Here is a 21,174-nt window from a genome sequence, read left to right as displayed (position 1 = left end):
CTGCCCTTCATTAACTGGGATGTGGGAACCACTGCTGTAAAGGACTACTTTCCAAAACAAGGCTTAAAAACTCATCCCATGTAGGTTAAACTTCTTGCATATTCATTACCACACCCTGAAAAGTCACATCATAGACATTTCAAACTTTGCATATTATTTAAATTTCTTAGGAGTCTCACAGTAAAGGAAACCAATACATTCCAAACTAACTTTACCTCAAAGCACTTGTCTTAAGTAACATCTGTTAACATCCCACAGACGTAAAAGCTTATTATTAGCACATATTCACCATATAAAGTAATGTTTCATTATGACAATTTCATAAATGTCTATCATATAATTTGATCATACTCACCTTTTATTTACTCTTGTTTTTCCTTTTTATGCCTCACTGACCCTCTTATCCCAAATAGTTTCCTTCTATTTTCTTGTCTTAATACATTTTCAATACTATTTTTTTATTTATCCTTTAACTTCAGAGCTATATACACTGTATTTTGAATCATACCTATCCCACCTGCTCCTAAGTTCTCTCTGCCTTCAGCATACACACACCTTCTAACCTCATGCCTTCTTTTTCTTTTCCTGACTCACTGAGTCTCACTTGAGTCAGGCTCTGGGATGATAAATTTTATGTTTACAAATATGTACATGTAAGAGGGGAGAACAAGAATGGAGCTACTGCCTTCCCAGCATCACAGTAGACTTCCACCACTGGTTTACTTACTGGCTGTAAGGTTACCCCTTACCCATCACCAAACCGGTATTGCTGAGCAACTGTGGCATGCCCACTGAGAGGTTAGTCTGGCTGGTGAAATAAAAATACGCAGAACAAAAATGTAAAACCAACCAGGTGTAGTGACACACGCCTTTAACCCCAGCAATCGGGAGGCAGAGGCAGGCGGATTTCTGAGTTTGAGGCCAGCCTGGTCTACAGAGTGAGTTCCAGGACAGACAGAGAAACCCTGTCTCGAAAAACCAAAAAAAAAAAAAAAAAAGGTAAAACCTACATCTCCCATCTACTGGGCACTGTCAGTAGAGTGCTGTCAGTGGAGACTGGTCGCAGTGTGAAATTTCTGTGAGATAGCAGATATCCTGGAGCAATGTGGCCTAAGTGAAATAATAGAGAAAACAGGTCTTGCGATATGAGTATAGATAGATGGGAGACAGTTTAACAATCTTAGAGAAAAATAGCTTTGGGACTTCAGGGACAGTGAAAAGACAGATTTGTGATTCAAGAAAACACTCATATTTCTGCATTAAAGACCATAGCATATTGGCATTATGCAGATCTTAGAGATCACCTGATCTAGTCTCTTGTTATTTAGATATATAAATTGAAGTCAGTTAAAGCAGATTACCCAGTCATAAAATAAGATAAATAAGATAAATTACAAGAGCATAAATAATCAAAGGGAAGTTTTATGTTTTTAACTTCTCTCTCTCTCTCTCTCTCTCTCTCTCTCTCTCTCTCTCTCTCTCTCTCTCCCCCCCTCTCCCCTCTTTCTCTGTGTGTGGGGGTGGGGTGGGGGGAATATGGAGGGGAAACGCCACGTGAGATTGAGATGTACTTGACAGAGTTACAGCTGTCATTCTCTACTTGGGATGGGTCATGTTGGAACTCTAGACTCTGGCCTTTGTGTCTGTGAACCATTTCAGATACCAGTTCTGTGAACATTAGAGCTTTATGGCAGGGTCCAGTCCTCACACCGTCTCTAACTAGTTGGGTAGTCTCAGATTGTTTACTCAAGCCTTGTAACCTCCAGTCTCTTGGTCTGTTCAGAGATACAAGAACAGTGAGGTCTGAGGAGGGTTAAAGAGAGTTCCTCTAGGTACCATGCTTAGGACTGGGCCTGCTGTACAGTCAGTACTGTAGTGGAGTCATTGTCCTCGGTACACATTGTGACTGAAAGAGAAATGTCTCACCTGGCCATGAATTGGCTCATGTGAAGTTTCTTGATTGTAGTAGCAGGCCAAGTCCTGGCCCATTTTGAACATTGCCTTCTACAACCCATGTGGTAAAACCTGAAGAGAGGCAAGGCAGATATTTTCTGTGAACTCTGGTTCCCACAAACCCTGAATCATTTCTTTCATACCAAAAGTATGTGAGTTTTGGAAATTTTGTAGTTAATCTATCTGTTTGGTCTGATTCTAGTATGCTTGTGACTAGTTAACTGGTTTACTCCCTAGGAAGCTTGGGTTTGCTGAAGAGCTAGACATAGATGCTGGAAAAATAGGTCCTGGCTTCTAAGCAGGGACTTAAGTGGTCACTTCTCATCACTTTTGCTGGGTTTGTTTGGTTGGTTAGTTGGTTGGTTGTGGTTGGTTGTTTTGGTATATTTCTGTTAATGATTGAAGGTGGCAGACAGGCACTTTACACTTTAGGCTTCATCTGTCACTGAAATTCAGGTGTACTGAAAGGCCAATTATAAGGAGACTGCCTGTCAACCTGTGTATTTTTCTTTGGAGACAGGGGTTGAACAAGACTATTCCTTCCAGCCAAAACTGCCACATCTTTGGGCATTCTGCTGGGCTGGTTTACAAAAGATTATCACATATGTACCTATTGACTTTGTCTCCCTTCCCTCATAAAAGGAAGGGTAGAGAGGGTCATGGGATCCTCACCTCAGTATCCAGCCACTCCTCCCAACCAATTGCATGCAATTCTGCATCTGTTGCACATGGTCTTCTGGGTGGGACTAGAGGATATAAGTGGGAGGGAATCAGGAGGAGAAGGGGTTCCATGTATGTAGATAGCCACGGGAAAGGCACTGTCCATGCTGAGTGCAGACCTTCCAGTATGGTTGCTTTAAGGTTGTCTGTCTGTGGTCCTGCTGATAACTCCTCACCTACGCTATGTAAGTAAGCCTAATAAGCTCATTGGTTCCCTGAAGTGAACGTTGTTGGAATTATGTACAGTTTGTCCTTAGGACTTCAGGGGGAGGGGGAGATGCTGTTCACTTTGTTTCTGTCTTGCCCAGGGAAGGAATTTTAGCAACAACAAGGCACTAGGGAGAAGGCACATGGCAGAAGACATAGCAGAGACCGTGGAGCCTCTCCTGCCGTGCTAATATGGGTCATGATTTGGTCACATTTGTACTTCACTTTAGCTGCTGTCCCTGGACACAAGTTCACAGCTTCTAGCCCGAGATAAAGCTACTAGGCATATATTCTTGCAGCTAATCTAAGAGTAAACTCTGGTCTGATTCTAGTAATGCCTCTGTTTTTAATTCTTAGGTGTACTGGCATTAGTATAAGGTATTAGCATAGGATGCTGAGAAACACCAGGAATTTTCGTGGAAAGAGTTGCAGTCCCTGCTCAGAAAGACACATGATCACATAAGATTAGAAACAGATCCTAAAGGCTCTCTAAGTCACTGCACAGATCAAGAAACCCCAGACCTTAAAGTTTACCTGGAACTTGCCCAAGGCTTGCCTATTAATGACTAAAATGATATTGAGGGGTGAATTGTGTGTATATGTGTGCAGGTGCACAAGTATGTGTGCATGTGAACATGGGTATAGAAACCAGAAGTCAACCTCAGGTGTCATTACTAGAGGCACTGTTACCTTGGTTTTCGATACAGGGTCTGGAACTCACTGATTAGGCTAGGCTGGTTGGCCCAGCAAATCCCAGGGATCTCTCTACTGTGCAATTACAAGAACACATCACTGCACCCAGCTTTTTTTCAGAATGTGGGTTTGGGGTCAAAGTCAGGGCTTCATGTTTGCATGACAAATGTATCTTCTGATTGCTATATTCTTCTCTCTCTCTCTCTCTCTCTCTCTCTCTCTCTCTCTCTCCCTCCCTCCCTCCCCCTCTCCCTCTCCCTCCCACCTCCCCCTCTCCCTCCTCCCCTCCCTATGAGATAAACACTCCAATCAAGGTATCTAAATCTAAGATGCTCCAATATATGGAACTTTTTGAGCATTGCCCTGCGACGCAGATGGTGTCAGGTTTGGGAGCATTTACAGTTTCAGAGGCTGGATCAAGGGTGTACAAATGGTAGAGCCTATGCAAACATCCCAGAATCCAGAACAGGACACAAAAGCCCTCTGAAGTACTTTGAGTTCATATAAGAGAGACTTGCTTGTGTTCTCCTTGTCTGGAACCCTTCATTTCCCTTTTGGTTACTCTGTTTTCACACAGTAGGAACTCACCTGAAGTGTGAAGAAATGTGCAGGAGCCGTCATTTCTGAATCTGCACCCAGGGTAGGGGTCGGGGGCATGAGAGCCCACAGGGGATTCCTTCTGTAATAGAGACCTGGGTGGAGCCACTCACCAGGTATGTGAGCTGACTACTGTGTTCTCCCAGGGTAAAGAGTGGCTCCCATGGTGCAGAGCCCTAAGCTGGCATTAGTGTTCACATTTGCCTTCAGTTCACCAAGTCTGACTAGCATCAACCACTGGCCAGGCAAGACTCTGTCTGCCTCTGTACACTGAACCTCCTTTAAATAACATGAGCTGACTCCCATCCTTGCTTTGACCACATTCTGGCATCCATTTCTGCTTCTTGACCTGAGATTATAAAGTGAGTTGAGAGGTGCTTCGTTTTAAAACCAAAGGTTTTGGCAAAGCATTGAGATAGCTAGCTGCTTTTTTTTTTTCTTTTTCCCTGAAATACTGAGACAAAGCATTTCCAGAAAAGTCTGAATTTTCTTTTTCTGTCTTACACGTTACTCTGATATAAATTTCAGTTTGAGAGTACACAATGTAATTATAATCCCCCTTCCTCTCTATCCTCGGGGCAACTTTTCTTTGCAGTAAGAAATCCAGCTGGTCCCTTGGGTGGCAGGAAATGGAAATGGAGATTGGGCTGGCTCTGGCTCTGGCAGTAACACATGCTGTGCAGTGCTTCCTTGGGCCTTGGCCCTGTGCTCCTTTCCACCATCCCTGCCCTGCCAAGACACAGAAATCCTGGAGGAAGGCCGAGTCAAATTTATTACTTGCCTGTTGGAAATTTAGGGTTGTGTTTTTTGGCGAGACAAGAGCACAGCCCGGTTATTTGGCTACCCCTGCTCTGAGATTTAACTCTCTTCACATTCAGACCCTGACTTTTGAGCATGTGTGAACAGCCATACTTACCTGCAGCATGCCTACCCTAGATGTGTCCCTAGACAGCTGGCTCTGTCATCTCTCTCGGTGCTAGCCACAGGTGCCAGGCTCTAAAGCCCCTGTCTTCTTCCTTTACAGATGAAACAGGTTAGAGGCTTTAAGGGTCACCTCCTCCTGTAAGGAACCCCAGCAAATACCTGTAGCCGACAGACCAGTGCGTGGGAAGTATTAGGACACTTAGTTTATAGACATGGAAATAGGGCTTAGAAAAGATTTTCCTGTTCTGCATTTCTTTATTGACAGTAATGAAGAATATTAGCAGATTTGGACATTGGTGCTATGACAGTTTTGATCTTGTATGTCACCCAAATGCCCGTGTATTAAAGGTTTGGTCCCCAGGGTCACACTGTTGAGAGGTGGTAGAGCTGCCCAGGAAGGAGATCCCCAGGCTATTTATAGTGGCCAAATCCTTCAAAGAAAGCCCAAGCTGTGTGGTGTCAGCCTCTGGCTTCTTGGACACAGTGTAGTTTTCTTCTCCCTCAGGTTCCTGTGTGCCCGCCTGCTACAGCAAGCACACCTTCCCAGAAAACTCCACGCTCCCTGTCTGACTTACAATTCACAGTGGTGCAAATTTAAAGACTCGTGTAAACATCTCAGCTGGTTATATCAGGGTTTTGTTTTTTATAGTAATAGCTGACTCACTGCTCAAGAGCCTAAAATAATGCTCAGCTTGTAGTAAACAATGAGTGCTTGTTAAATGAACAGCTTCCTAGAGGCTTCAGTTACTTCATCCTACAAATTGATAAGCTGTCTCATTCTGTCAGGGAAAAATAACTGTTTTGAGAGTAGTATTAGAATGAGTAGGCTATGCTGTAGCTGTAAATACACTTGGCATGTGTAATAGTCTAGATGGTATGGAAGTATAGCTTGTACTCATGTTTAGAGTAAATCTTCCTTGTTAGCAGATGGTTCTCTTCTGTTGAGTTCAGATATCCAGGTTCCTCTCACCTTGTGGCTTTGTGATCTTCATAGCATCTACCTGGCAGAATACTATGGCATGGCAAAGATCAGTAGGAGTGTCTTACGGGCTGAACCTGCCGGTTTCAGAAACTCTGGCTTGAACTCAATTACATGACTACATCCACAGGTGCCTGGGAATGGGTGTGTGGTCATGGCTACACTAAACTTTAAGCCATAGTTGGAGCATCTGTGTCATCTTTGGACTTCTTCTACAGTACATGTGTTGCAAAGCTTGAGACTCTGGGTCAGGTCACATAGTAAGCTCTACAGAGTTTAAGTCCTACTGTGGGTGAAAAACAAGAGTTGTATGGAAAACTGTGTTCTTAAAGATCATTTTAAGAAAACCAAGATCATTGAACAAAACCAAGACATGGAACTATTCATTCAGCATGACTTCAACTTTGTTCCATACTCTTAAAGATCATAAGGAAACATGGCAGCCAATTAATCAATTACATGGCACATTAATGGTGGGATTCTTAGCACTACTTCCTTAACCTGTCTTTATTTTTTATTTTTTGTTATTCACAAACTCTTCATCTTAAACATACAGGTTTTTTCTTACTCACCAAATTTGCTGGTTAGTTTTTGCCAACTTGACACAAACTAGAGTCACTTGGAAAGCAAGAACCTCAGTTGAGGATTTGCCTCCATCAGACTGGCCTTTGGGCAAATCTTTGAGGCATTTCTTGATTAATGATCCATGTGGAAGGGCCCATCCCACTATGTATGGTTCCACCCCAGTCAGGTGGTTGGGATGTATGAGAAAGGCTGAGCAAGCCATGGAGAGCATCTTGATGGTTTCTGCTTCAGTTCCTGCCTGCAGGCCCCTGCCCTGCTTGAGTTCCTACCTTGGCAACACTCAGTGATGGGCTGTGACAAAGCTTGGTTGACATCTTGGTGGGACTCCACAGCTCCTGCTTTGCACACTGGTCGAGAGAACTTTCTTGTCTGAGGGCAGACTAAATTGCTAGGAATTGCTGATGTAGAAGTGGTGACAGCCAGACTGCAGATCAGACCAGAGGACCTAAGGAGCTCTGAAACTAAATGCCAATTCCGGAATAAAACTTATCTATCTCAAACACAGTGAGATACGCAGAGAGTGAGTGTAGAGTAGCACCCTGTCAAAGTTGGAGCATGTCTTCCATGATGGCTTCTTCCAGTATCCCAGAGTACCTCAGCATTTCTTTCCCTTTGTTTTTGCTGAGACTTTGGTTCTCTGTAGTCAGACACTCATCTGCCTTCCATATAATGTGCAATGGTCATAACTGAAGTCTCAAAAATCTGCCAAATGTTGGCTATGGTCAGTCTCAACTCCTGTTCTGTGCCTCCTGTTCTGTCCACCCTGCTAGAATAATCCATGTCCGACTTCCCTGAGACACTCATCCTCCATCAGACACTAGCCTAACCATCCTCGTGTCCCTTATCAGAAGGAAGGGCTTGCTTCTTCCTTAGAACTGGGAAATGTTTTCTGGATTAATTTGCATAGTTACACCTACTGTGAGTGGGAAATGATGTGGGCCCCTAGACTTATCAGTCATGAGCAACCACCCAGTCTAGTTTATAGCTAGCTATAATATAATAGCTCCTGGCTGATGGCAGGGGTGGTATTACCAAATCCTTAGTCTGATGTCACCATCCCAGGTTCATTCTTCAGGCCAATGGTAGAGGAGTTTAGTGAGGTCTTTATCTCAACCACACCTGCAGTTGTTCTCTGGGTCACAGGGGCAGTGCTCATACTGTGAGATCCTTAGAGGGATTACAGAGCACTTAGCTAATCCAGGTTGCCACTGTGTAAGAATACCAGAATGTTATTTAACTTGTACAGACTTACTTTCCTTTCATCTTGGACATTGAAACAAGGAGTCCTAAATGATAGCTCTGTGTGTTTGGAGGTCTTCATCTGTCTGACTGTCTTTCCCCATTATTCTCTGACTTTGGGGGCCCAGTACTTGGTATTAGCCTTCCATCCCCAGGGTCTCAGTGTTAGGCCTGGAGCTGAGAATTATAGTGAGTACGAGACTCTGATGCACACATAGTTCCTGTCTAGCCTTCTGTCTTATGCCCACACACCCTGATTGAGCTCTTTCTTTCTCTTATTTGCTGCTGTCTGTAGCCTTTTCAAGTCCAGGGAGGGGCATGATCTGCCAGATCGAACAGGTTTTGTTCAGGGTACTGACCAAGGTTTTAAGATTACTTTCTTAGTTAGACATAGCTCAGAAGGGAAGCCAGCATAAAGGGAAGCTGGGCAAGCCATAAAATAATAAGTGGAACAGTGATGACGCCATTCAGATTCCCCAGCTGCTGGTATCTCTTCATTCTCTCAAAGACATGAGTAAATTGTGTTCCTTTACTGAAACACTTGGGTAGAGTATTTGAACAAAGGAAATGGGGTCATTTCAAAATGTCCAGTATGCGGTAATCAATGCCACTCAGCCTGTGGTGTAATTAATGGAAACACTGGCGACAGTCTGCCCATTGTTTGTCCTTGCGCAACAGGAAGTGGCAGGGCACTAGAGAGCCCAAGGAGGTTTACGTAATGCAGAAGGAAGTGGCTAGAGCTCTGCTCAGCCTGGCTTTCTTAACTCCATCCCGTGGCTCACCTGAGCGCCTTCCTCGTCCCAACACACAGAGACATGCATTTGTTGAGATCGCCCTTTGAGTTTTGACCTTATTTAACAATAGATTTTTGTAAATGTTGCCCCAAGAAACTTAATTTTAGATCTCATACAATTATATTTTGTGGCTAGGCAGAACGAATTATGGAAAAGAAAATGTAGTCAGCAGGCTTAACTGTGGACCTGACTGGGACAGTGCTGTGGTGGCTCTTGGAGTCGGGAGATCTGGACTTGGGTGCTGGCTGGGTGATGTGAGGTGAACTGCCTACAACTCTGGAGCAGCCGTCCTCTATTAGAGGACATCTTGCAGGGCTCTTGGCTTTCCCTGTTTTGTGTGAGGTCAAGGTGGTGCCTGTCGGATGCGGTGTACAGAGATGCCAGCCTCGCAGTAGCCACTCAGAATGTCCATGTTAGATCTGGTTATGCATTACTTTTTTTTTTTTAAAGTAAATGCTGGTGTTTATGGTAGAAATCAAGTGTTTTCTTACTGGAAAACACTAAAAATTGGTATATAGATTCCTTCATTAGGGTTTTGAAAACCATTTGCTTGCTCTGACATTTGAATGAATGGATTCTGTAAAGAGGAGCAAAAGTTAAGTGGATGCGGCTGCCTGCGAGCTGCCTTACTGGGACAGGTTGGGTGACCTTGGGTGCATTTTTGTCTTTTCAGAATCCACTTCCCATGTTTAGCAGGAATATGATAGTTCCCTTGAGGAGTGTCATGGGACCTAAAGGTAAGGCAAGTAGAGTGTACAGTCATGTCTGCCATTTCCTGGATACTCAGGAGACAGTAGCTGTAACTTGCAAATTATCTGTCACACTTGTTAATATAATGAGGGAACCAGAGAATATTGTATACCTGGCTCCACCTTCCAGGTCACTCTGTGGATGACCAAAAGCACCAGTCCCAACACTGTATTTTTGTTTTCTGTAAATCAACTTAGCTACGATTTGCTGGAGTGAAGTTTTGTTCTTTAATTTCCAGAGTTAGAGTCTATGCGTGAGAATGAATGGCTGGACCTTATTCTGAAAGCTGTTCTTGCAGCCTGTTTAGAATGATGGTCTTCAGGACTTTCCTTGGGGAAACAAGGTCACTCCAGAATAGCAGTATGTGGTAACGCACGACATTCAGCCTGTGGTATAATTAATGAGAACATCTATCCACTGTCATTGTGCAAGAGAGAGTCATTCAGAAAAGAGAATGCTGAGTCTTCCGTGGGAATGGAAGGGGTGATCTAAAGGTAGACCAGAAGGCTGGAGAAAACTTAGGTGACCCACAAAAGTTGTGAGTTGAGCATGGCCCACTCCAGCCTTTTGGTGGTCTGAATCCCCATTAGACATGAAGTGGCAGTGTGACTTGAATAAAGAGGGGTTGATGGGCCATAATGGGCTGGCGTTGCATGACAGTGGGGCCACCTGGAGGAAACTTAATGACCAGGGTGTAGGATGGAGACCTTGAAGGTGCCTCCAGTCAGGAGCGTAAGAGAAATAGCCTGACTGCAAATATCTTTTCACTGTATACACATACATCAAACTGTCCTCCATAAGGATTCTTTTGTTTTGTTTTGGTTTTTGGTTTTTTTTTTTTTGAGATAGGGTTTCTCTGTGTAGCCTTGGCTGCCTTAGAACTCACTCTGTAGACCAGGCTGGCCTCAAACTCAGAAATCTGCCTGCCTCTGCCTCCCGAGTGCTGGGATTAAAGGTGTGCGCCACCACGCCCAGCAGCTCCATAAGGATTCTTACTTTTTATTAAAAAATAAGACTGTGGCCAGTACCAGCCAATGTCAGAACAAGAAAGAAGGGGCTCTGAGAGAGAGAGAGGAGCTCTGCGTTCTCCATTGTCCCTTGTATTGTCACAGGAAAGCATGGGACTGAGCACCCAGCTTCTCTCTTGCTAGTTGTTCTGTGGCCTGTGCTCCCAGCTTCCTTGGGTTTGTAATGTTTTACTTGGCCACAGTGATTTGTTTGAGGGCCACTGGACAGTGTTTAGTTCAGGATTGCCAAATGGGTTTCATCATTCTGAACTCTAATCCTTTGCAATTGGCCATCTGGGGTCCAGTGTCAGGACAGGCTCTCATTCCAGGTCAGATTTAGAACAGCCTGTGCTTAGTGCTATTACAGGTGTGGAAGGAAGTTCGGGTATTGGGCTTGTTTATTTGTTAAGACTGAGATGTGGGTCTCATAGCTTACCCATTTCACAGTGTACAGTTCAGTGGTCTCTAGTAAGTCAAGGGTTGTGTAACTAACACAACCAGTTCTACACTTGCCCTATCCTAGAAACTGTACACATTGTCACTCCCCATCCCCTACCACGTGGTAGGCTCAGGTCTACTGTCTGTCTCTATACAGTGCTCTTGTGGGGCCTTAGTTGTGAAAGCAGTCTTATGATATGTAACCATTTGTGTCATGCTTCCTTCACTGAGAGGAACACTGCTGAGGTTTTTCCAAACACTGCTGAGTTTCTGTCAACATTTCATTTGATTTGATAGCCAAATGGTATTCTGGCCTGTGGGCATACTACATTTTGCTGTCCTTTCTACACTGATGGACATGTGGGTTATTTCTGTGTCTGCCTACCATGAAGAATGGTGCTGTGAACACTGATGTATAAGGTTGTGCATATTTTGGTTTCCTCGTGTATTTTCCTGGGTGTTAAACTGCTGGCCATCGATAACCCTCTGCTTAACTTTGTGAGAAATGATCAGATGGGTCACCGAAGTGGCCATTCCACTTTGCAGGAGGGGCGAGGGTTGCTGGATTCTCCACATCATCACCGGCCCTTGCTGGTCTCTCTTTTGGGTTAGGCCTCCTAGTGGATGAGAAGCAGTCTCCATGGTTTGATGTTCCTTTACCAAATGACCAGAGACATTACATCTTCTCATGGGCCGTGGCTGCTTCTGTCTTCTCTGGGGAAATGAGGAGGCTGTAACCACACCTCTAGACTCTGCCTACGGGGAGTGCTAATCCTGTAGCTTTGCTAACTGCAGCTCTAAGCAGATGCATTGAAGGGAGGTCAGGGGTAAAGCAGTTTTCTTTGAATGTGGTCATATAATCTAGGAATTTAACTTTGAGTGTTGTGAAGAACAAACTTCCATTCAGTGAGACTTGTTGGAATAATATGATCTTGTAGTTTATAGCTCTGTTTACAAGTCACATTTACATATATCATCTCATTTGTATCTTTTAAAAAGGTTTAATTATGTGTATACGTGTATACCTGTAAGTGGGTACGTGGATCCAGGGGCATTGGATCATCGTGGGCTGGAGTTGCAGATGGTTGTGAGCCTGACATCAGTGCTGGGAATCAAAGACAGGTCTTCTGGAAGATCAATACACTCTTAACCACTGAGCCCTCTCTCCAGCCCTCATTTATAATTTTAATGTCAATACTGTGAGATATAAGAGGCAGGTGCTTCATTCCTCATTTTAGAAAATAGAAGCTAAGAGTGACTTCTGAAAGCCATACAAGTAGCAGGATTTAAATCTATGACTTCTCACTTGTGTTACTTTGTGGCAGTAAGTTGACAGATTACTGGCTTCTGTGAACCTGGATGCTAAGAATGTGGGTCAGAGGACATCTGAGACTTATGGCCGAGGTTCCCTCATGGACCCGATGCTCCCACCAATGTATTTAAGAAGTGTCTTGACTTAGAGCTTTCTGTTGTCTCTAAGTATAAATACTTTATAACTTTATTAGATGCTTACAAGTAGAGCGTGGTATTTGGGGTAACCTAAATCTGTTCTCAGGCCCCTGTCACTTATATTTGGCTCCAGAACAAACTCTGAGGTAAAAACTGTTTTGTTGGGAACAACCATCATCAAGTAGGCAAATCTGGTCATGGCCAGGTCCCATAGACTGTCGCTGACCTAACAATTCACTGAGTGGTTTTCGTTTTCCCTCTCAGCTCTTCAGGAAGAGAGCAGAGTTGTGCATCCCTGCGTGTTTTTGCCTTGTCTATCCAGATAGAGAGGGAACAAAGCCAGCATGGAGGTGGAACTGAGATGGCAGACAGCCACTGGTCAGGCAGCCTTGTCCCCCATGGCCTCTTGCTCCCTGGTGCCACATTCTAGTGCCTTTTCCGTGGGAGGAAGGAATTCTGTGCAGAGAAGGTGAGCTATCTACTGAGATCAAATCAAAGTTCATCTTGAGGCTTAAGTTCGCATAGACATTACATTAAAGCTGAACATTACTTTTTAAACAGTACTTTTAAATGATGAGAAGAATCCTCAATCTTTACATAGTTTCTTTTGGGGGGGGGTTGTTTGGTTGGTTTTTTTCGAAACAGGGTTTCTCTGTGTAGCCCTGGCTGTCCTGGAACTCACTTTGTAGTCCAGGCTGGCCTCCAACTCGGAAATCCGCCTGCCTCTGCCTCCCGAGTGCTGGGATTAAAGGTGTGTGCCACCACCGCCCAGCGACATATTTTCTTAAGCCCAAAAGTGGGTTTTTGGTTTTGTTTCATCATTTTGTTTTGTGATAAGATCTTGGTTTGACACACAGGCTGGCTTCAGTCTTCTAAGCCTGCCAGTCTTCCTGTCTTTCTGGTGCGGAGACTACAGATGTATAGCGCAATAGTCAGCTCACACTTCCTTTCTATTTACGCATTGTTTTAAAAAAGTGGAAGTCTGTTTTTGTTTTGATGTGTCACTATGTCACTGGCTAGCTTTGAACTCAGACACCTTCCTGTCTCTCCTCTCCAGTGTGGGTTTAAAGACGTGTGTGCCTTGTGCTGAGCAGTTTTTCAGAATGTCTTAGAAAGGCTCAGGGAGACGGCTCAGGCTTGCCTAGCACTGCTAAAGTATTTCTAAAGTACATGCACTTGTGTGTACTTAGACATTTTTATTGTGAGCATGTTGGGTCTGACCAATGTTTAGAGGAGTCGGCTTATATTCAAAGCTGAAATGGTGACTAAAGAGACTTGGGGCCAGGTCCAGAGCATGTGCCCAGCGTGGGACATGGGGGCCTATCCTTGGCACTACAAACTGATAAAGAACAGGAAGGATTTGTGGGTAGCTAGGACTTGCTTCCTTTCGTGGTGTGAGATGGTTCTGTCAGGAGACTTGGAGGGGAGGTAAGCTGTAAGATTTCACAGGTCCGAAGTTTACAACGAAGAACATAGTCACTTGGTGTTTAACATAGCAGAGTCACACGCCTTAGAGATTTTACGATCGTGTAAAAACAAAGCTCTCACCTCAGAGAGTAAGCTAGGTTATTCTGAAGCCAAATATTCACAACTGTGGTCTGGGAACACAGCTTTAGCTTTCCCCGAATGCCATATTTCAGTGTGGTAACAGCTTTGTGAAGTCTTTATAGTGGTAAGACAGAAAATCATCTAGTCTCTGCTACTTCCTTCTTTTACTTAAGATGACAGTCTGCAGCTCTGTCTGTCTCCTTGCAGATGACACAAGTCCTTTCTGTTATTCATTCTTACAGCTAAACAGACTCTCCTGTGTCTGTCCTGCACTGTACCAGCCATCTCTCGAGGAACATCTAGGTTGACTACTCTTTTGTAAACACATGGATTCACTTCTGGGCTCCGTTTCGTCCATTGGTTGATGTGTGTGTTTTGACTTCTCTAGCTTCATAGTACATCTTAGAGTCAGGTATGGTAACACCTCTAGCTCTGTGCTTTCCTCCAGGGCTGCTCTGCTCAGGCTCCACTGTGGCTCAGCGAGGTTTTCGCAGCACTTTTCCTGATTCTATACAGAATGTCCCTGGTGTCCTGATAGGACTTGATGGGGTTGTTTTGTTTTGTTTTGTTTTGTTTTTAACATTACTTGCCGCCGGGCGTGGTGGCGCACGCCTTTAATCCCAGCACTCGGGAGGCAGAGGCAGGCGGATTTCTGAGTTCGAGGCCAGCCTGGTCTACAAAGTGAGTTCCAGGACAGCCAAGGCTACACAGAGAAACCCTGTCTCGAAAAACCAAAAAGAAAAAAAAAAAAAAAAAACATTACTTGCCAATAGTAATTGGTTTTCTGGATACAAGTCTATTAAATGTATGTGTTGTGGATATTTTTTGTATGTGGCTTGCCTTTTTCTTTTCTATTTTCTATCTATGTGTGGGGCACCATGGTGTGTGTATGGTGGTCCTTTGAAACATCCTGCTACCAGAGACTGTGTGGAGTGGAGGACGAGGCTTGACGAGGAGGCTGACTGAACCCTGAGCTCCTGAGGGCAGCAGCATCGCCTTTTTACTGTGCTGGTGTCGCAGGAAGCCTGGCATTGCAGACACTCCTGTAAACTGGGAGACTGCTTCTCCCTCGGGCAGGCACTGCTCTGGCCCACAAAGTCACCCGGGCCTCTAGTTTACCTTACCTGTAGTTCTCCCTGTGCTGTAGCAGAGGGGAGACAAGCAGTCCATGAGAGACACACTAGCAGTTGGCGACTGAGAAAAGTTCCAACTGAGGGGGCTTCCGTGACTGACGGCCACCATAATGCACTAGAACACAGCAGGGCAAGGGGTTTCAAACACAAGTTGTAGAGAGTAAACAGTAGTTCACTGTTTATTGGAAAATCAAATTGTTTGTTTAAATAGTTGGGGCTTCTTGTGGAAGTTCCTGTAACCTAGTTACTCCGACTTTTCTCTTTCTGGGTCTGCCTGTGTTTCCTGGAACCGTACAGTATCAATAGCAGCCAGTGAGTGGTCTCGTTAGCAGCCAGTGGAGCATCATGCTACTGTGCGCAGTGAGTGCTGTGGGTAGGAGTCTGGGTCTGAGTGTCTCTGTCCGTGGGAGCCAGCATGGCACAGGGCATGTCCTGAGAGTCACTCCACTGAGCAGTATCCGCATGCCCAGCTGGACATGGGGCCATGCAGGAAAGTGTGTGCATCGGAACAAACACTTTACAAGATGGTTGTAAAAGCACTGAGCTGCGTGTCAGGGCTGATGAGTTGATTGCCAGGCCCCTTCGCCATGGCCCACAGGAGCCTCTGAGGTCAGTTCAGGTAAACTCCAATGCCTGGCTCATGTGTCTGTCTCCCAGCAAGGTAGATAACGTGATGACTGGAGAAGACGCCAGAGTCTGAGCAGCTGAAGTGAGCTGTGCTGGCTCTATCTTCCCTCCCAAGGGACTCAGTTTTGGGGCATGTTGGCAGGCCCTGACAGTGGCCAGCAGTGGCACTTAGTTGCTGGCACGCTGCTTCCTCAGGGCCCTGTCACCCGGTCCTCTCTATCTCTAAGCTTTAAAGATCAGCTGAAGTACTAATGCTGTCTGTCTGTGTGTCTATCCTGCCCTATCTCCCCACCCCCCTGTGTAAAAGTAGGATTGGCCTTGCTCTCATTTTTGTCAGAATTTTCTTCAGAAACTCTACATGGTAAGACATCCTGGGCTCCAGCATACAGCGGGAAAGGCGTAGATAGGAGGGGAGAGGCTGGGGAGGAGGGAAAAAGGAGACCACATGACAGCTGGAGTAATGTTTATGGAGGAACTCTTCCATAGAGAGCTTAGGGTGGAATGAGAGTCTCAAAAGTGTAAGTATGCTGGGCGTGGTGGTACACACCTTTAATCCCAGCATTTGGGAGGCAGAGGCAGGCAGATTTCTGAGTTCAAGGCCAGCCTGGTCTACAGAGTGAGTTCCAGGACAGCCAAGGCTACACAGAGAAACCCTGTCTCGAAAAACAAAAAAACAAACAACAACAACAAACAAAACAACAACAAAAAAAAACTAAAACAAAAGTATAAGTATATGGGAAGGGAAGGATACATGCATAGATGTGGGGCCCTTGCAGAGGGGCACAGGCATGCAAAACACAGGAAGTGCCCTCTTTACCTGTGACAGATGTGCCCAGGAGGGAAAAGGGCCTTCCGGGCAGTGTACAGAGTTTAACATGATGTTGTAAGGCTCCCTTGTGGGCTGGAGGTGCAGTTGGCATGTTGGTCTGCCATAGGAGCTGTGCCTTCCCTGTAGTCCCCCGACTGATCACAACATTACCAAGTCACTGGGTTAGATATCTGTGTGTAATTCTGTCATTCCTACAACTCTGGTTATAGCTGTGGGTCCTTTGACGACAGAGACAAAGAACGAAGAACAAAGACACAGAGAACTGTGTGTGTAATTTCGTCATGGTGTGTGAAGTTGCAAGCACGCCCAGCTGTATGGTAAAGCCCACTGCACACTTGGGTTGGGGAACAGTGCCTGTTCCTTCTAGGACAGCATATTCTGGGACTGGTGGTGACATGGTGGCAAGGGTCTGTTCACTTCAACAGAGCCAAACGTAAGTGCAGTGTAAGAGACAGGGAACTCTTCCATGGAGAGTCTCAGCAGGGAATGTGATGAGTAGCACACACCCCCAGGCATCCCAGAATAGGTTGCAGTAGTCCTCGGACAGACGGCCACTGCCTCTCACACAGTCAGGTTCCTCTGCCTCCAGCAGCACGCCTAGCCCTCCCAATACACTTCCTCATACTCCGGTGACCCCAACCATGAGACTGTTTCATTGCTGCTTCAGAATAGTAACTTTGCTTCTGTTATGAATCCCCATGTAAATGTCTGAGATGCAGGAAGTCTGAAAACGACCCCTGTGAAGAGCTGGGTTGAGACCCACTGCTCGAGACAACAGGGTAAGCAGACTGTAATGCTTTTGTCTCTTCACTTCCTGCAGATGGATCTGTCCGTGGAAACCCTATTTTGCTTCATGCAGGAGCGCCAGAAAAGATATGCCAAGTATGCAGAGCAGATCCAGAAGGTGAATGAGATGTCGGCCATCCTGCGCCGCATCCAGATGGGCATAGACCAGACGGTGCCACTGATGGAGAGGCTCAACAGCATGCTGCCAGAGGCTGAGCGCCTGGAGCCCTTCAGCATGAGGCCTGAGCGGGAGCGGCACTAGCAGGCACATGCCTGCGCACACAGCTCCTCCAGCCTTCCCCTGGGCCCTGTTTGCCTAGATGTATTTGACCCACATGGACTTTCCAGTGTGGTAGTTCTTGATAACCGAAGTTGGGACAGTTGAATTCCCAGAAATCCTGTAAAGAACTTTGCATCAAGAGTTATTTTTATTTTGCTCTGATGTTTTGAATTAAAAGTGTGAGTAGTCTAGGTACTGCAGTGAAACTGTGGAGAAAATGCTAAGGAACTGTTCTTTTTGGTGCCTCGGGAGACTTTATGCAGGCTCTCTGATCTGTGGTTGTAAACATAAGTGCTGACTGGCTCCAGCTACTGTTCCTATGCATTGGCCCCCATCACATCAAGGAGGTATCTGGCACTGTCTTCCTGTCCTGCCAGAACACCATCTTTGTGTTTTTCCGGTACCATGCCCCTTTTGTGGGTCACTGGAAACTGAAGACTGCCTTCATGCACTCATGAAGGTGTTTCCCATTAGACCTGCTTTTCCATACAGAGCTCAGGCTTCTGCCAGCCTGGCAGACCTTGGCTTCCATAACAAGGTTTGCACTGACATTTGCTCCCACCCTCTCTCATGCGAGACCCTTGGATCTCCACTGATGTGCCAGGAACACTAAAGAGGCAATGGAGCCTCTGCCCGCCTTGCTGACTGTAGGGCGTGAAGCTGGGGAAGGAGCTGCCCGTCGCAGGACTTCTGTGGAAGGAAGAGACGCAATTAAGTGCAGAGGACGGACCTGAAGATAAGAGCTGAGTCTGAGGGGCTGTCAGGGCTGGGAGTCTACAGCCTCCCCTTCGTCCCTGTGTTCCTCCAGAATCCAGAGAGATTCTGTCAGGTGTCAGAAGAGCCTCAGTGTTTTTATAAGATTAAAGTGAATCTGATTAATTTATTGTGTAGCAGCTAAACTTGATCTGATTCTAATCTCATTTTTTAGTTTTTAATTTTCTTTCTTAATTGTGATGGTGTATATGGTGTGTTGTGTGAGCAGGATTGTCACAGTGCACGCTTGGAGGTCAGAAGGTAACTCTGGGGGGTTGGTTCTCTTTCCAGCATTGTATGGATTCTGGGGATCGACCGAGGCCTGCCTGACAAGCACCTTAACCCACTGAACAATCCTACCAGGCCCTAAAAGTACTGGTTCTTAATCAGATATTAACTTACAGTGTTCTTAGAACTCAGATTAGGGTTAGGGCACAGGTAGTTGAATGGCATGAATATCTGAAGTACAGGGAAGAAAAAGGTTAAAGAGACATAAGGAAAAATAGTAATGTCTAGTCATTTCTTTTTATGGGGTTGGGGTTAGAACAGGGTCCATGTACTTCTAGCTGGCCTGGAACTCACTCCTCAGCTAAGCTGACCTTGTGGCTACTTCCCGCCTCTGGTCCCTCACTGCTGAGGTGAGAGGCACCACTTACCCTCCCTACTGTGTCTAGTGTGTTCCCAGTGACTGAGTATATTAATGTTGAAGTGCCCAGGCTGGGCCGCCACTTTCTGGGCAGGCTCTTGGCTGTGCTGTGCCTCCCTTCTTGGGGGCTGACGCTTTCCTTCACCACGAGGGAGGAAGGCGGTAAGGTGCGCTGAGAGCTCTGGGGCACTGCAGCTGGGGAGTGGCCATCATCTCACCTCCATTGGTCTTACACTGACTGTGGTTTAGCCATTGCTAGGGCAACTTCCTGGGAGGTACAGTTTACAACAGTGTCTGTAGCTCGGTCATTACCGAGCACAGCAGGGTGAAGGAAGGGGCGGCCTGCATTGGGTGTCACCCCCGGGTGGTTTTTCAGTGTCTCGTGCGCTCAATTGTCAGATAATTAAGATTTTAGTTCCAGACTGAGTTCGGACTCATTGCTCTTTCTTCCCTCATAGTGTTTGTACTATTTTTGATTTCTCATACTGCTTAGTATTATTTCCACAGTATTTTGTTATGTGGTGTGGCTAGATGAAGCCCATTTATATTCAGAAATAGTTTTCCCTTTTTTTTTTTTCCTTCCGAGTTTGAAACGGGCAGAAAGTTGAACAGTAAGGCAGTGGGCTCTCATTTTTTTCACCTAGACTGGCAGGAGGCATTTTTAAAGCCACCACCACCATTGTCTTTTCTTGAGTTTCTAGGATATTAGGAACCCAGCGCTGTGCATAGAGACCTGTTCATAAACCTTCAAAGAAAGAAGAAGGGCCAGTTGTCCGCAGAGTGTGTGAACAGGAATCAGGTGCCACCTCCAGCTCTCCTTGGCTGGCGAATGTCAACCTCAGCCTGAGGCTGGCCTCTCCCGCCATCTCCTTACTTCCTAGCAGGGAAGAAAGGTGGAGTAGACAGTTCTCTTTTTTAAGAAATTAGGCAGGCCAGAGCTTATTCTGATGGTCGTCCTAGTTTAACTTGTTGCTTGCTGTGGGTGAGGTGGTCTCCTGGTCTCCTCTGGAGTGGGGCTGGCATCAGACACATTCCTGTGAGACTTGGAAGACGGGGCTGAAAGGAGGCACAGGCCAGGCCACCCTGTCCACAACTGCTGGGGTTCTGCAGCCTGGGAGTTAGTGTCAGCAGCTTCTCTGAGGAGTCATGGCACATGGATGAAGGCTCCGCTGTGAGAAGGAGCTGAGGGCTTCCGGAGTCCTTTCCCAAAGTGCTCTGAGAGCCGAGTGACACATCAGAACACCGTTATGCGGCCTCTCAGTATTCTATGGCATATCTGTCCAACACAGGTTGTTATGGAATGAAGAAACAGCCTGGAGTTGTCAGAGAGTCCTGGAAGGAAGTTTCTCTCCTTGAGTTTTGGTAAATGATTTCTATTTCCCTGAACCTCAGTACTAGTTTGAAGCTAATGTCCCCTCACAGGCCCATAAATATGAAAGGCCCAGTCCCCAGACAATGGTACTGTTGGAAAGAGGTGGAGCCTAAGAGATGGGGCCTGGTGGGAGTAAGTCAGGAATGCCCTTGAAGAGAGTAATCTCCCGTTTCCATCTACAGTCACGCCTGTGATCTAACTCTAGTCATTTGTTTTTGTTCTTGAGATAAGGTTTCATGAACTCAATATTGAGTTGAGTTTGATCTTGGCTTTCTGATGTTCTAGTCTCTTTCTCCAAGTGCTATGGTAGCAGATAGATGCCACCACACCCAGCATGTGGAGGGCATCTGTACTCCTTCCTAGCCAGGAAGCTCCCAGGGTGTCCCTCCCTCCCTCCTTGCCTTGCTTTGTAAACCAGAGCCCCACTGTGCCTCTAAGAAGCTGTCTTGCTTCCCTGAGACGTGCTTATCTGTATTTAGGGACAAACAGAGCACTCTCACTACAGTGAAGGGCAGCTGCAGCTGGCCTTCACTCTGGTTTTATGTGCATGTGCTTTTTATGTTTTTTATACATGTTGGGTGGTGGGTGTTAAAGCAAGTGATAATGAAGTCTGGTGGTGTACATTTCTAGTCCCAGTGATTAGAAGACTGAAGCAGGAAGATCATTGTAAATTCAAGGACATCTTGGGCTAAGCACTGAGTTCAAGGATAATCTAGAGTACAGTGGAACCTGATATTCAAAACAAAAACAATAACAAAACAACACACACACATACACACACAAAGCTATTATACTAACTTAGGGCACTGTTTTAGATTTCATTGTTTGCTGGCTACTTTTATGTCAACTTGACACAGTCCTTTTC

At 45.7% G+C, this 21,174-nt stretch overlaps 1 protein-coding gene across 1 annotated transcript in view; it reads left to right on the top strand.

Annotated features, from left to right (window-relative positions):
- Borcs5 (BLOC-1 related complex subunit 5) overlaps positions 1 to 18,453 on the top strand; it is a 64,169-nt gene extending 45,716 nt beyond the window's left edge. Inside the window, exon 4 of the mRNA XM_021165048.2 lies at positions 17,293 to 18,453. Within this exon, the coding sequence (XP_021020707.1) occupies positions 17,293 to 17,520 (228 nt within the window). The 3' untranslated portion in view covers positions 17,521 to 18,453. The remainder of the gene's footprint in view (positions 1 to 17,292) is intronic.
- The last annotated feature ends 2,721 nt before the right edge of the window (positions 18,454 to 21,174 follow it).

The sequence above is a fragment of the Mus caroli genome, unplaced genomic scaffold, assembly GCF_978045245.1.
Source record: "Mus caroli unplaced genomic scaffold, Mus_caroli_1 scaffold_7, whole genome shotgun sequence".
NCBI classification, from domain to species: Eukaryota; Metazoa; Chordata; class Mammalia; order Rodentia; family Muridae; genus Mus; species Mus caroli.
The sequence above is the reverse complement of the archived record's forward strand: the minus strand, read 5'-3'. Positions and strand labels throughout refer to the sequence as shown.